The sequence below is a fragment of the Echinops telfairi genome, unplaced genomic scaffold, assembly GCF_000313985.2.
Source record: "Echinops telfairi isolate 266 unplaced genomic scaffold, ASM31398v2 ScPeMD7_6273;HRSCAF=7185, whole genome shotgun sequence".
NCBI classification, from domain to species: domain Eukaryota; kingdom Metazoa; phylum Chordata; class Mammalia; order Afrosoricida; family Tenrecidae; genus Echinops; species Echinops telfairi.
The window spans coordinates 169,957-186,140 of NW_022110173.1; the positions used below are offsets into that span (position 1 = coordinate 169,957).

The window sequence follows — 16,184 nt, forward strand, 5'->3', positions numbered from 1 at the left end:
CCCTGGGGGACAGACAACAGAAAAGTGGGTGAAGGGAGACGTTGGACAGTGCAAGATATGACAAAATAATAATTTGTAAATTATCAAGGGTTCATCAAGGAGGGAGGAGCGGGGAGGGAGGGGAAAAATAAGGAGCTGATGCCAGGCACTTAAGTGGAGAGCAAATGTTTTGAGAATGATGAGGGCAATGAATGTACAAATGTGCTTTACCCAATTGATGTATGTATGGATTGTGATTAGAGTTGTATGAGCCCATAACAAAATGATTTAAAAAAATTTTTAATCACAGAAACCCTTATTACACAAAAATATCAAAATGGGACTCTATTGTTTCTCAACAAATCTCATGGGGGGGGGTCCCATCTCTCTAACCCCTTCGCAAAAAAACTCTCCCCTCCTGGACAGATACCACTTCACACTGGCAGTCTGGGCATCTTCGGGGGGACTCAAATCCTGTTCCTTTTCGATGTTCTTCGAGTTTGGGGAACAAAAAGAAATCTTCAGGGGTAAGGTTTACCAACGAAGTTCTCACGGGACAGCCCTTCAAGCCCTTGAAGAACAAGTAGGTGCTTTGTTAGAGGGGTGGGTGGGGGGCAGAGGGGAGGGAAATTCCTTAGTGTAGCTTTCTCACCAATAGTTTTCAATTTTCTTACAACTTCTTCCTTAAGAAGACTCCATGATTATCCTGTTTCCTTCCAGAAGAGCTATTACGATGACACCGTTGGGGTCCCAAACATCAGTCACCATGCCCTTCTGTGCTCCCTCTCTGCCTTGAGTTGACCTGGCCCTATAGACCCCCTTGGCAGCCATTGTTGGGCCCCTAATGAGAGACCACAGGGGGTGCATTACTGAGAGTACCTTGTCTGCGGCCATCCACTGAGCCCCGAGACGTTTCCAAACACACCCATGCACAAAAGGACGAACTAGAACCCTAATAGCAATACAATTTTGAGTTACCCCGTATTGTTTCCTGAAACATTTTTTTTTCAGGTTTAGGAGGAAGTGTGTGTGTGTGTGTGTGTGTGTGTGTGTGTGTGTGTGTGTGTGTGTGTGTGTGTGTGTGTGTGTCTGCGTGTGTGTGCGTGTGTGTGTGTGTGTGTCTGCGTGTGCGCGCACACACATACTGAGAGTCACAAAGCCTGAGAAAGCCTGCCTGAGATCTCTAATGATGATATGTATACCCCACAAGGGTCTCGGGACGTTGAGTTGAGGGCCCACGAGATTAAGCAGGAGAATAAGAGCCGGCTACTTTCTGCAGGGGGCTGTACCTGGCAGGAAGGTTTGCCCAGCCGCAGGAAACGCACTCGAGATTCCCTCTCCAAGTTGGAAATGTGCTAAGCGGATGCCAAAACGTTCCTGGTATCGTGAGAGGATAAAAAAGTATGTCTGTTCATATGGAAACCTGTCCCTGAGTCATCTCGTTGAAAGGCCTCATCCGCCGGGCAGAACTGGCTGGGAATCCGGCCTCAAGATGCTTGTGTGCAAATGAGGGACAGCAGGGCCCGCTCGTGGCGAGGCCAAATCTCAAGTGTACAATATGTAATGCGGACTCTTTATTCAGTCACTGATTGACTGATTGCTGAGACAAATCAAAGTTGGATTTAAAAAATGCATGACGTTAGCTCAGCCTACAACGCTCCGTATAAGCTTTCATAACCTATTAAACTAGAGAAAACGAATTCTGAATTGAACCAATATTTCATCCGTTACAAATGCTACTCAGCTGTCTGCCTCATGGGTCTAAAGTAAATACCCCTTCCCACTGGTTTTCCAAAACAGAAGGGGCACACCATGCCTTCATGCCTCTACGGGCTGCTCACAGGAAGGACAAAGGCCTCGTCTCTTATTTCCTTCAGGGCAGAATGAGAGGAACGAGCTTAATATGCAGCCGGGAGCCTACAGATATGGGCTGTTAAGATCTGGAACAGGTGACAAGCAGGTGCTAGCTACACCCTGGGAAAGCTAGCCCTGCCCCACCTGGAGTGGGAGCTGGGCTGAGCAGGCGAGCATATGTAATGTACCCAGCAGGCCCCCCTTCCTTCCTAGATGACTTTGAGAGGTGCCTTCCTGTCTGTGGCATCCATGCTTCCAGGATGAGGCAGGATGGGGACGGTGGGGTTGCCACAAACAATGGGTCCTCCCCGCCCTGGCCCCACGGCCTATTTCCAGCTCCCGACGCTTCCCGGCGATTGAGGAATCCGGGACATCCTGGGTCCAGCATGGTTCACACCACACATTCCTGCTCATAGGAAGCTGCTGAGTGACTCTCATTCCTCCAGCCTCTCCCAGGAGAAACCACATCAGAGGGACAGCAACCAGATCCCTGTGTGTAAGGGAGGCCAGCAGGGAGGGGCAGGAGGCATAGGGCGTCCTACCATTTTCCATCCGAGTCCCTGGTGGAGATGCGGAGAGCTTCCCGGAGGCTCATCAGACAGCTCTGCCTAGCAGGCTGAACGCCCCCTCCACCCACAGGGGCCAAGAGCAGGGTCAGTATCCCCAGTGCCCCCTGTTCCCTTGGCCCTAACATGCCGGTCTCTAAGTCTTGGCCTGGCTGAATCATCTACATGATGCCTCTCCCAGACTGGGTGCAAAGACCGCCACTCGCCTCTCAGGGACGGGGGCCGAGACCCACGTGTATTGAGAGAACCCAGGGGTCAGGCAGAATCCCTGGGTGGCTCAAGGTGACTGTGAAGCTGAAAGGTTCGGGGTTCCAGCCCACCCACACTTCTGACCACCAGCCATTGGCGGCCCCAGGAAGCACCGCTCTGCGCTGACACACGTGGGTCCAGGAGTCAGCGTGAACTCAGCGCAGCTAGTGGAGTGCCGGGAACTATGTTAAGCACCAGAGTCCAAAAGCTCCTGATCTCTGTGTGTCTCCAACCGCAGCGGAAGCCAGAAAAGCAAGTGGAGAGGAAAATAGATAGGACACTACGGGCTTTGAAGAGGGAGTGAGAGATAAAGGGAGAGGGAAGAAAGGGGGGCACAGAGGGCGGGAGCAGAGCAGGAAAGATGAAGGAAAAGAACTGTGTGTGCAGCGAGGAGGCTCCTAAGTGGCCACCAGGCACACCCGCGGCTGCCCAACCTTGACCTAAACCACCAGGTTAAAACCCCACAGCCCTGTGGCCCAGCATCCCCGGGCTACGGCCTGAGAGGAATCCATGCAAAAGGGAGGAGGTAGCGGGGCCCACAAGCAACTTTCAAACGAGGTCAAAAGCCCTCCGAGACCAGAGCTCCTAAGAGCCCACACCCTCCAGTTAAATGAAGGGAAAAAAAAGGCTACGGGCGGTTGGGGAACCCTCCTTCAGCAGCTGCATCTGTGATGAGGAGCCCCACTACTTAGGTCCTTAACTGTAAAACACTTGAGGACGTTATCAGTCAGAGACATGCAAGTGAAAATGGCCAAACTACCATTGCTTCCGCTCGCCAGAAAAGGAGAGCGCGGCTAGCATCTTAGCTATCCTGGTGCTGCTCCGTCGGAACACCTTGACCGCATTCTCTCGCCCTTGAGGAGGCTACAAGTCCACCTTCAGGGCCCCGGTTCTGGGGGGAGGCTTTCTAACTAGATTGGCTCTGACGAAGTTCTTTCTCTCCTTCCAACCTCTGTGGCCCAGCGTTCCGAGGAGATGTCCACACGTCTTGGCATCTGTCTTTCCCTGGACTCAGCAGGTTCCCAGCGTGGAGACCCTGGGTCCAAAGGACATGCCCTGCTCCTGGCTTCTCTTTCCTGGTGCTAGTCAAGCGCCTCCTCCTCTGTCGGCTTCTCTTTCTCTCTCTCTCTCTCTCTCTCTCTCTGTCTCTTCTAAGATGAAAGGTGAGGCAGACCAGACCGAGAGAACCCGCCTCCCATCAGGGCGGTGGCCTGAGTAAGGGAGTGGCATCTCTCCCTAACCCCTTTAGATCAGATCGTAACATATGGATGATGACAGCAAACCACCGACAATCAAGTCCCAGTCAGGTGGACGCCTCTTTTGAGGGGACACAATTCAATCCATGACAGTCAACTGGAGGATCAGGGGGAGGAAATGCCCCTTGAGACGGACTGACACAGCAGGGACAACAACTGGGCTCCAACACACTGAGAATCGGGAGGCTGGCCCAGGACTGCGCTGTAACACCTGAGGTCCCTAAGCGACCCGGGCTGAACAGATGGCAGCGAAGACAGGATCATCACTGGTTACCTATCAGGTTAGCTAAAAACGGGGAGGAGGAACTATTTTAATTAAAATTAAACAAGGCAAGCATATAGTACGTCCACTGGCGTCTCCCTACCTCCCCCAGCACTCAACCCTCCCCACACCACTGGCTCTGGCCCCTCCTGCCCCTAGCCTTGTCCCTTCTCTCCAGGGCTCTCTTGATTTGACTGCGCGGCCTCGTTCTAACACCCACACCTGCTCATTTCACTCTCCTGTTCAAACACTTGAATGGCTTTGGTTTTTATAGAGTATTAAAGAGCAGCCCTGGTGGGTTATTAAGGACGACTGGGCAGGACTTGATAGCGCCTAAAGCAGTCCTAATTCTTGGTGAAGTAGGGAGGGGAGGAGAGGGTGGCGTGGCTGGGTATACAGAGAAGTGGGACGGGGTGGTGTAAAACGGAGCTTCTCTTCGAATTTTCTCTAACACTGGATGACCCCTTGTCCCGCACGATGAGGCCCTGAGACACTGCAAAAGTCACTGCGTGGGAAGGAAGGGCTCCCTAAGTCACTGCGTGGGAATGAAGGGCTCCCTAAGTCACTGCGTGGGAAGGAGGAGCTCCCGAGTGGTGGTGGCATGATGAAACTGTAGGTGGGCTTTTTAAAGTTATGATCCGACCAAGAGGCAAAATATTTTAATCAATCAACAACAGGTATTGAGTAGCCTTGGAAACCATGCAGACTCACCGGGGTCAGGGAGGCACAGCGCAGGTCACTGTCAACCACTGGCAAACACTTACCCGGGTGACAGTGATGGGAGGCCACTGTGGGCCGGTTGCACGCATGGCAGGAAGGACAGGCTTCCTCGTGCCTCGGCACAGCGTCCCCTGTGTGGAACGCACTCCCTTCCCTCGGGCACTCTCCGCTTCCTCGGGGAAGCCTCTGGCTTCCTGTTCCAGGCAGGAATGGACCCATCTTCTCCACCCCTTCGATGCCCAACCAACCCACTGCCATCCCGTTGATGCCAACACACCGGGACCTCACAGGACCGGGCGTGACTGCTCCTAAGGCTTCTGAGACGGTCAGTCTTGATGGGAACAGGTAGCTTCGCCCTTCTCCCTCGGAGAAGCTAGTAGGTGTGACCTGCCGACCCTGTGTGTGGTTGGCCACCCAACGCTTAACCTGCTAGGTCACCAGGGACCTCTACTCCCTTAACAGGCCCCAGTATTAAAATTCTCACTCCCCACACGGCCCTGTGAGTCTTGATGCTGAGAACAGGGAGCAGAGGGGGAAATGGGGTGATTCCTGTGCATCTTCAAAGCCTACAGCCCAGAACACTACCTAGCCCATCATAGGTGATAAATAGATGGCAGAATGAACAAACAAACAGATGCACGCCAGCAGAGAATGCCACAGAGGTCAAGGCTGGGCCAGAGCCACAAAGGGGGTTCAGAGAACCACCTGAGGGCCCAGATGGGCCGTGTGTGTTCCGGAGAGAGGAAGGGCGCAGGACACTGGCCGAGCAGTCCACCCTGGGGCCGGCAGGGATCTATTTAATATGCAGCATGCAAATTCCCAGAAATCAACACTCAGTTTTAATACCCTGCTGCCCAGGGCCACCCACCCTGTTCGAGTCCAGGATTGGTGTTCGGTCTCTTTCTATTTATAACGCCCCACTCACTGCAGTGGTGCACTGCTGACCCGACACCCAGCCACAGAGGTGGGGCAGAGTGGAACAGAGGGAGAAACTGAGGCCGAGAAACAGGACCCCCAGGAGTGCCTGGCAGGGCTCCGTGGCAGAGACGGGTTTTCCAGGTGAGCAGCTCAGGAGCCCTGGTGGCATAGTGGTCATGCATTGGGCTGCAACCTGCAAGGTTCAGCTGTTCAAAACCACCAGCCACTCCATAGGGGAAGGACGGGAGCTTTCTACTCCCATAAGGAGTTGGAGCCTCGGAAGCTCACAGGGGCAGTTCTACCCTGCCCTGTAAGGTCGCGACAAGCTGGCATTGGCTCGATGGCGGGGAGTTTGGTTTGGTTTTTAAACAGTAGCTCGGCGTCCTCGAGGGCACGCCAGACAGCCCTGTTACCACCGCCTGGGAAGGCCACCTAGGCACAGCCACGCTGACGGGACGGTGTGCTCCCCTGCCGTTGGGCCTGCTGAGGGGGTCCTGTCCCAAGCACAGCAGGAGCATGGACCCCCCACCCCTCCGCATCTTCTTCTTCTTTTTTTTTTTTTCAGCGTGGCTTCCATTTATTTTTAGTAATAAAAAAATTTTTCCTGTCTCTTACATGATTGGACACATATTTTGATTTAAAATTAACAGTCACAACTGAAGAAACAATAGTTTATTTTTCTAATCAATTGACCAAGCTGCGGGTCTTAAGGCCTGCACAAGTGTCGCATGTTACTATTTCCATTGCACAGACCTGCTGTTTGATGACGCCTGGTCCACAGCAGTTGCTTCTCCAGTGGTTCCCATTTGCCAGACTGGGGCACGGGGGCTTTTGCTCTCGAGGCCTTCTGTCAAGTGAATCCTCATTCCAGGGCAACATCACACCCCAGTCCATCCACCTCTAGCGTTGTTGGCCAAGGAGTCCTGCTTTGGCTGCTAGAGCGTCATTCTGCTGAATATGATATTCCTGAAATCTCATGGATATTCTTTGTGTCATTTTAAAATATTTCTGTAAGCAATGCTCTGAACATGTGGTCTCTTCAGGTTTCACTTCTCTTGTTGTGAAGTCTTTAACACAGTCCAAAAAGCAGGTTTCCGTAAGTTTACTGTAGGTTCCAAGAAATTCCTTAAACTGTTTTATCTGATCGGATTCTGGTATTTGCGCAGCCATATTCTTTGGGTATGTTGGAGTCACCTTTTCTGATGCATGTGTTTCCTTTCTGTTTGGGGATAACAATTGCTCAACCTTTTCTTGAGTGCCTCCAAGTCTGAGTTCTTACGCACAGGTTCCTGCATCCGATACCAAGAGAGTCTGGGGGCGCTTTGCTGCCAGCGTTTGTGCGTGGCGGAGGAGCAGGGTCCCCCATCTTCTAACACAGGGAATCACGGAGCGTTAGAAGCAGGGGGGGCTGACTGCCTCCACGTTGATGCCGTAACCCAGAAATCACTCACGCCTACATCCTCTTTACAAATGGGGAAAGCACGTATGGGGTCGTCCGGCAAGGCGGCAGCAGAGCCCAGAGCGCAGCCCAAGCTTGCTGACTGACCCACGTCCTTTCCGCGGCATTCTATTCCTTCAGCAAACGCTTGTTAAGCAGAGACGCGCCAGGCACTGCACTTGGTAGAGGGGGCTGATTCAGATACAGTTGGTCCCCATCTCGGGAGGTTTACAGCTTCCAGCGGGGAAGAAGGGAGGTCTCGCCCACTCCCACCGAGTCACTCCACTCGGAGCAAGCCTAGAGCACAGAGCAGAGCTCTCCCCGGCTGCCCAAGGCCATACACCTGCACCGGAGCAGACAGCCTCCGCTTCCTCCCTCCAGGAGGGGCTGGTGGGTTCAAACTGCTAGCTGTTATCGGGAGTTCTGGTGGTGTGGTGGTTCTGTGTCGGGCTGTGAACCACAAGGTTGGCAGTTCAAAGCCACCAGCTGCTCTGAGGGGACAAAGATGGGGTTTTCTACTCCCGTCCAGAGGTCCAGGGTTGGAAACCCACAGGGCTGTCCTACCACTGCCTAGTGGAAACTGCCTCGACAGGAAGGTGGTTTGGGGTTTGTGTTTAGCAGCCCAACCTGTAATCCAGGAGCCACCAGGGAGGTGAGGGGTTAAAAACAGAGGGGGAGACGGGAGATAAAGAAGGATGGGGAAGGAGAGGGAAAGAAACTAAAGACCCCAAACAAAAGCAGTATAACCTTGTGATCGATGGTATGAAACACGGGCAGAAAATAGAAGGCATAAATGGAGGTGAAGGGGACTGCTTCCACCTGGAGCCCTGGTGGCTTAGTGGTTGTGCATTGGGCTAGGAACCACATGGTCAGCAGTTCAAAACCACCATCCACTCAGAAGGAGAAAGACAGGGCTTTCTAGTCCCATAAAGATCTAGTCTCAGAAACCCACAGAGCAGTTCCACTTTGTCCTATAGGGTCGCTATGGCTCAGTACTGACTCGATGGCAATGACTTTGGTTTGGGGACTTCCAAAGGGGGTGGGGGATGGGGGGCGGGGTATCACCTGAGCTGGGCCCAGCAGCTCTCCCCTGGCAGGGAGAGAAGTGAGAGAGGAAACAGGCCGCAGCGATTCGGAGGGATGAAGGCACCTGGCCGGAGTGATCTGGAAAGGGCAGAGGAGGGGCAGCGTGGCTGAGGCATGAAGCTGTGGCCCCGACAGTGGAGGGTGGGCCTGGGAACCTCTGAAGTGAATCCACCCTGGGCCGGTGAGCCCCCACCTTGTCCCAGACACAGGTAACCAGGCCAGGAGCATGAGCACCTCAAGAGGCTGGGACCCGGGGGTGCTGTTCAGGTAAGATGCACGAGCATCGGAAGCAAGAAGGTGGAATTCCAGAGACCACGTGGCGATGGACGTGGGCACGGAGAGAAAGTGTGGGGCATGCTCCTACATTCCTGGTTTCGGGGCTGGGGGTGGTGGTGATGTCCTGAAGCAAGACCACCACCTTTATTTCATGGACCCCCACAGCCTCGTCCTGCTGGCTGCAGTTAGCTCTCCGTGCCTAGAGTCTTAGACAGCTCCGTGCTCCCCACGGGCTCAATCGATCCCTGCACGTTGATCACAAAGCATGTCTGTCTCCACAGCTGAACAAAGCCTCCCTGAGTGATGCCGCTGATGGATGCGGTACAAGCGTGGGTCACACCAATCAGCCTGCCTCACTCCCTAGCCCATCACCTGTCTCAGAAATCCCCGCATGTCAAAGAAGAGGGCTACATGGTCCGTGGTTCCTACCAGCAGAAAGTGCCAGGGCCGTCCCCTGGCAGGGGGCACGGGGGCCAGCGGACACACTCAAGACTAGCCCCTCTCCACGTAGCTCTGTGCACCGGGGGTGGGGGTGGGGGTGGGGCTTTGCAGGGAGCCGCTCCAAGCTCCTGGGAGACTCCCTCCAGACTTGCTCTTGTTGCTGTGAGCTGCCACCACCTAAGTGCGGGCACACCTGCTGCCCCTCCGAAAACAAAGGGGAGTCGCTCAATGGCTTGGCTTCCCAGCGCGGACGCAAGTTCTGCGGACGCCATACTGCAGCGCCCCTGTGAACAAGTGTGAGGTCACAATGACGCAACGTGAGCTCACACTGCTGGAAGCCGGTGCCAAGTTAGACGTGTTCGAGCCGAGGTGGGCACGGAGCGTCAAGCTGTGTGAAAGGCACCCGCCTTCTCTGTGGATCTTGATCAAAGAAGGTCTGTGCCCGCAGAAGCAAGCGAGGCACTGCCTGCGCCGACTGACGTTGAAGCCAGCCGGCGGTGCCTCCCAACCTCAGAGGTCATCTCCGATCCTACAGCAGACAATGCTGGGGTAATTCTCAGAACCGATCGCCAGGCCTTGCTTCCCAGTCTCCCTTGGTCTGGAAGCTGCGCTAAAGCCGGCCCGCCCTCGACAGCCCTCCTACCAGAGGTCTTCAAAAAGTTCACGGAAAACCAGGGCGGGAAGATAGTGACAATGTCTCCTGGACAATTTGGAGCCTCCTCGCAATTACGCTGCCGGACGTGTGGCTTCCCCGCATCACACCCGCAGGCCAACACCGCAGAACAACAAACTGGCGGGTGGTGGTACCGCAGGCCAGCAGCCACCCACTTAGCCATTTCCTTTGGGGGATGAAGAAACAGGCCAACAGGCTAAGCAGTGGCCCAAGGCCTGGAGCTGAGAATGGCCACCACGGGGAGACCTGAACTATCCTTCCCCCCCCCCCGGCCCCCCGGCTCCCCCAGGAAAGCTGAAGAACCCCAGAACATGAGCCGCCATCTGCATCCGGTGTTCCCTGCAGGGTGCTGGGAGCAGGGGCTGGGGCTGGGGGCGGGGCACCGTGATGGATGGACCCTGCTTTCCAGCTGCCGCGGGAGGGCCAGGGAGGAGGAGGAGAAATGGAAAGCCTGGGAGATACTTTCCTGTGATTTGTGCCGCGTGAGATGCCCTGTAGTAATATTTATCCTGCGGCTCCGGCCCGCTTCCGTTTATTATCCAGCTTAGCCTGAGGTCTCACAACCAGGGCGGGGCCCATAAACCACTCCCTGACACCACCAGGACCACGCAGCGGATTGTAACATCTCAGGGAGCGCCTTCAACCCTCCATGGAAATTTGAAGAGATGCGGGTAACTCCTCATCCCCGGGGGACCCTGGCCTTTCTAGAAGCAGACGCAGGTCAACCTGCCTCTCGGCTGCCACCCTCCAGAGATACACCACGCCTGGTATCATCCACGCCCTTCCTGTTTGGCTCAGAATCCCTACCAGCTCACTGCCCCTTTTTTAGGCCTGCCAGACACACCTCCCGGAGGTCCAGAACATTCCTGTGCTTGAACGTGAACCATCTCTTAACAGCGAATAAACGAATACCAAATTAACTGAGCATCTTCTAGCACACATCCTAGGTCCGTGCTGGGCAGCGGCGGCTGAACCCTCAACTGGCTTCTCTCTCAGATCTGTTCATATGATACGCAGGGATGGTCAAAGAATGTCGGGGGGCTAGGGGGAGTGTGACAGGGACTTGGTAGGGAAGAACTACTGGGACACCCAGGTATGGATAAGCTCAGAGACATGTGGACAAGAATTCCCAGAAAACTGCAAACTGTGTCTAGAAATAACAGCGTCGTGGTGTAGCCTAGTGACTGGGTTTAGGTCAGGGCCCAAAACCACAGGGAAAGGGGATCAAACGCCCTGCCCGCATCAGGCTGGCATTGATTGGCAGAGGACAATCGAGAAAGATGCAAAAACCATGTCTGATGTGTTGTGCAGAAGCATCAAGTGGGAGAAGGGGACCGGCGGGGGGAGCTGCTTTGACCAAGATGGGCAGGGAAGGTCTGTCTCAGAGGTCTCCCTCAACAGGGGCCGCAACAGGGAGGTGAGTTGGGAAACTAGTCCAGTCATCCGGGTAAAAGAGGACAGCGTCTCTCATCAGGCTGCAGTAAGAGTCAGCTCTGGTTGGTTTTATAAAGGATGTGCAGCAGGGCCCAAAAGTGTGCTTTCCGATACATTCGCCTTGGAGTCTGTTGGTCGCCCATGTGGAGGCCTGGCTCGCATGGCTTTAAGAACCACAGAACTTTAGAAACAGAAGTGACCTTAGCGAGCACTAGCCAGGAGTCCTGCCCAGCAGTAACTATCTGTAGAGCCTGACCTGGTAGATGGCCACATGGTGCCATCACCATTCGTCAGTCCCCCTGCCCTGCCGGGGACTTCATGGCCGTCATCCCCAACACTCCTGCCGGCTGGGCTGGGGAGGCTCCATCTACACAGCTGTCCACCTTGCAGTTGAGGTACCCTGCATCCCAGAGGCCAAGTGGCGTGGCCAAGACCCCCTCGACCTAGCAGCAGAGAAGAGCGGAGTGATGCTTTCCTGTATGCGACACAGATCCAGTACATGTGAGTCAATTCTGACTCACAGCCAGCGACTGCCGAACTGCCCTCCTAGGTTTCTATTTCCTTACGGGAACAGAAAGCCTCATCTTTCCCCCACCGAGCGGCTGGTTGTATCGAACTGCTGACCTTGTGGTTAGCAGCCCAACGTGTAACCACTGTGGCTCCTGATTAGAAGGCGTACATTTCTGCTCCTTCTGAAGAGTTGTCCTTAATGGGCAATATGTACCCAAGGATCCAGGTGAGAAGCGTTAGGGAAGAGGGAGAAATGGACCAAGGAAACACAGGGAGGGGTGGAGGGAGGGAGGGAGATGACGATGCTATGCTGTAGGGACTGCAATCAGCGAGAGGAAACAAAATGTATACAAACTGTCAAAAGGAAAATTGATGGGTTCTGTAAACCTTCACCCCTTGACAATCAAGTTTTTTAAAAAAAGTTGTCTTAATGCTAACAACGTTTTTCCCAAGAAGACTCACTGGGGGAGAAATCTACGCTATAGGGCATCCTAACTCAAACTAGCCACTGCTGGCTGTGCCTGGTGTGAGGATGGAGATCATCGATGTGAACGTGGACTCACCGCCAAGCCGGCCTCCATGGAACAAGAGGCAAAGAGTGATTCCTGGATTTGTCGCAAGGCTCTTGACTACAACTCCCTGCAAACACCATCCACGAGATGGATGGGAGAGGGATTCTGATTTCAGTGACATTTATATGGGGCACCTTCTATTTCTGGCGGCTCTTACACATCACTCAGTTCTCCCAGCAACCTTACGAGACAGGGATTATTAGTCCCAGATGGAAGGCTTCAAACCTACCGAGGGAAAGGGCCTTCTCAAGGTCACCAGGGCCGGGAAACGGTGGCAACAGAATTCGGCACCGGCTCGCACACATCATAGATATTCTGACTCCTGAATTACATCTGTTTGCACTGCTGCGGGCTGTCTTCCAAACACGGAGGGGGGTGGGAGGGGGATGCAGGACCCCACAGGTGGGGTCAAGAAAATGGCTTGAGTCTAACCCCTGAAAGAGGGCACTGCACACGGCTCCCCTCACCCACCCCCAATCTCCCCTAGACTGTTGCTTCTGGCAGGCGCTTTAAGTCAGGAGCTGCCCTCCCCACTAGGACACTTGACGTGGCCTCCACCTTCCCTCCTTCCAAGACTGCTCGAACCTGCCTCCCTTATCAAGCCTTCCAAACTCACCCAGATGGTCCCAGCTCCGCCAACGAAGCTGGTGGGCTCAGAACCAACCAAGAACCCAAACGCCGCCATCGGATCCCTCTGAGTCACAGCGAGCCTGTCGGGCAGAGTAGAGGCGCTCCTGGGGGCTCCCGAGGCCGTGGGGGTCCCCGGGAGCGGACCCCTTCATCGTGCTCCCTCCAAGCAGCTGACCACCCCACCTGGGCTCACTGTGGATTGGGAAGTGCTTCACAAGTGCCCGGGTGCTGTGCTCACGACCCTTGACACTTGGATCCACGGCCCTTCTCACTTGTGATTTCTCACATCCTTACTGAGCCCGCAGCTCTGTCTGCACTGTGTATTATTAAGAATGACGCCACATTCCTTTGGGACCAGGCTTCTCGTGTTCCTAGGCTGTTGTCAGCACTCTGGGTGACAGGGAGGACAGGCACACAAATCACCAGTCAACAAGGGAAGAGGAACACTCAGGTACCGGGGATATGGACTTGCCCCATGGCCCCACGTTAATGTCTGGGCCCAAACCAGAAGTCAGAGCTTGAAACCTGAAATCTCTCCAATGGGCCACATGCCCTCTCTCCCTTCCTCCCTGCCTCTGACCCATTCTTCTAAAGCAGGGTCTTTACCCACACCTCCTCTTAGAGAGGGCTGAAGTTCCAGTGGACCATCCCCCTGCCTTGAGGCCATCTGCGAATTAGGGTGGAAGTGGGGGCAGCTTTAGGGAGAAAGGAGCCAGCCCACACAGGTTGAGGCCTTTACCCCACTGCGGGGCTCCGAGTCTAGAAGCTGGAAGAAGACAAAGACTCACTGCCGTGGAGTGGATGCTGACTCCTAACGACCCTGCAGGACAGGGTAGACCTGCCCCCAGGGGGTTCTGAGACTGAGACGTGTAACCACTGTGCCACCTTTACACCGGGGCTGACAGGACGTGGGGGTGGAGAAAACAACTCATGCGCAGGTACAAACCTCGCCAATTTTCTCCGCCCTGACGGCACTCCATCAAGAGTCCGGGCCAGGTAGACTGTTGCCTGGGGCTCTGGCACAGGAGCAAGCACGCGCTTCATGATCCCGGCTCCACTTAACGCCACATGAGCTCACCACCTCCCCTTTCTCACTACCTTCCTCCTGAGTCATGTTCAAACCTGAGCTCATCCGGCAGCACGAAAGCGCAGGCCAGGAGAGGGGGCGGCCGGACGCTGCGCCACATCTTATTCACTCCCTGGCTTGATGCATCCTGTTCTGCTAAAGCTGGGGGGGGGGGGGGGGTTGTTATCCTCCAGGCTTCCCAGAGAGTCAGGGTCTACCCTGGAAAGAGCACTGAGACTTACCAGGTCCTCTCCACCCTGAACCCCATTCTCCCTCATCCCGACAAGCCCTCTTGAGGACCCACAGTAAAGATAACGCGCCCAGCACTCCCCGGCGAGGTCAGGTTGATTCCCAGACTGAAACGAGTAAGAGGAAGGCAGGCCGGTGAAAGAGAGACAGAGGGTCAGCATGTTCCCCTCGCTGCTTAAGGTGCCTCCTGGCTCATCATAGTCTCCTTGTGCCCCACGCAAGGGGGCCGCGGCGGTTCACAGGTAGAATGTCATCAACCACGTGGAAGACCCAGTTCAATTCCCAGCCAGGCACCTTGCAGGCAGTCGGGACCCAACTGTGAGTGGATGCTGTGTGTGCTGCTAGGAGGCCGGCCAGGTTTCCGGGGGCTTCCAAACCAAGACACACTTGGAACAATGGCCGAGAGATCTATTTCCAAAGCCAGGCAAGGAAAGCCCACCGTTGGCACACGGTGGTGAGGACAGCTCAGCACCGGCAGCATCTCTTTCTGTTGGGTGTGGAGTTGTCGTCGGAATCAGGGGCTACCACAATGACCACGGATGGCAAAACCCCTCCAGTAGGCTCTGGTGCTGAGATCTGAACTCGTAGCTTCTGGGCTGAGAGCACCTTCAGGAAGGGCTGGCTCGTGTCACCTGGTGTCCTTGCAGCCCCTCACCTGCAATGGGCCGCCTCCCGTCTTGCCTTTCTATGAAAAGGGCAGAGAGGAGAGGCCCACAGGGAATGGTTCAAAGGACTCTGCCAATCAGACAGGTGCGCTGCATCTGGAAAGAGATGGTCACGAAGTGTTTCTGACCGTGAAGAAGGGGATGGATGGTTCTCCGCTGGGATGGTTGAGGTTATCCCTGCCAGGATCACGGGCAGCCTCCCAAACCTGGGTCTCTACAGTGCTCTGAGGGGTAGAAAGTGAGACAGGAGAGCTGCCCCAGCTGCTGCACCCTGCCTGCTCCCTGGAGCTCCCTCACCAACCAGGGCAACCCCAGCCCAACCCCTGTCCCAGGGCAGGCCTTTGTGTCCAGACCTGCAGCACCTGTTGACCTCACTCCCTTCGAGGGGACATGACCGTGCTCTGACCCCGGAGATCAAGCCCACAGCTTCCAAGGGAGCTAGTCGGATGGGCCCAGGAGGATGGTGGATGGAAAGCAGCATGCCCGCCCTAGACGGAAGCTCCGCAGGTCCAACAGACAATATACCCCAGCCCCCGCCCAGTGGGTGCTGGCCAGGATTCCTAGAGGAAGGTCGGTTAGGACTGGCCCCTGCATCCCAGGTCAGCAACCACATCTGCACACACCCCCACCCCCACCCCACAGAATCACAGCCCCTGTCATCCTGGGCATGGGGACCATAAAGACCAAGCTCACAGAAATTGGGCGGCAGCAGCCTGGGCCTGGAGCCACATTTAAGAGGTCTGTGTCCACCCCCAATCCAGTCCATCAAGAGTTCTGTGGCCCTCCCTGCACCCTAGCCCATCTCTATCACCCCTCACTGAACCCTAAGTCCATGCCACTGCTGGTCCTTACTGGGCACCCAGGTGCCTTGCACTAAGCTAACCATGAAGGCAGTTCATGCTCTGTCATTGAGTCGATCCTGACTCATAGCAACCCTATGCGGCTCGGGGAGAACCACCTCTGTGGGTTTCCACGACTGTAACAATTGACAGGGGTAGAAAACCTCATTTTTCTCCCACCCGTAGGCCCCCCAAATCCTCCAATCTCACTGCCATCTGGCTGATTCTGACTCACAGCAACCCCATAGGGCCGGGGAGAACTGGCCCTGTGGGTTTCGAAGACTGTCACTCTCAGTGGGAGTAGAAAGCTTCACCTTGCTCCTGCCTGGAGACAAAGGAAGGTGGGTAGGCAAGCACTGCAGCACCCTGACCTCCAGGAGGTGACAGTTCATGCTAATCTAAGCTGACCGATCCTGCACTAAAGGTACGTGCTGCATGGGAGCAGATGAAGGGAGAGAAGGAGACAGTGGAGCACATCCTGGCCCACCAGGCCTTGAGGAC

At 55.1% G+C, this 16,184-nt stretch overlaps 2 protein-coding genes across 2 annotated transcripts in view; both read right to left on the reverse strand.

Annotated features, from left to right (window-relative positions):
• TSPAN9 (tetraspanin 9) overlaps positions 1 to 16,184 on the reverse strand; it is a 245,098-nt gene that overhangs the window by 138,305 nt on the left and 90,609 nt on the right. The window lies entirely within an intron of this gene.
• On the reverse strand, positions 6,705 to 7,157 carry LOC101664048 (mitochondrial import inner membrane translocase subunit Tim9-like). Its single transcript, XM_045295906.1, has one exon. It carries the CDS (start codon positions 6,972 to 6,974, stop codon positions 6,705 to 6,707), a length of 270 nt encoding a protein of 89 aa, XP_045151841.1. The 5' UTR covers positions 6,975 to 7,157.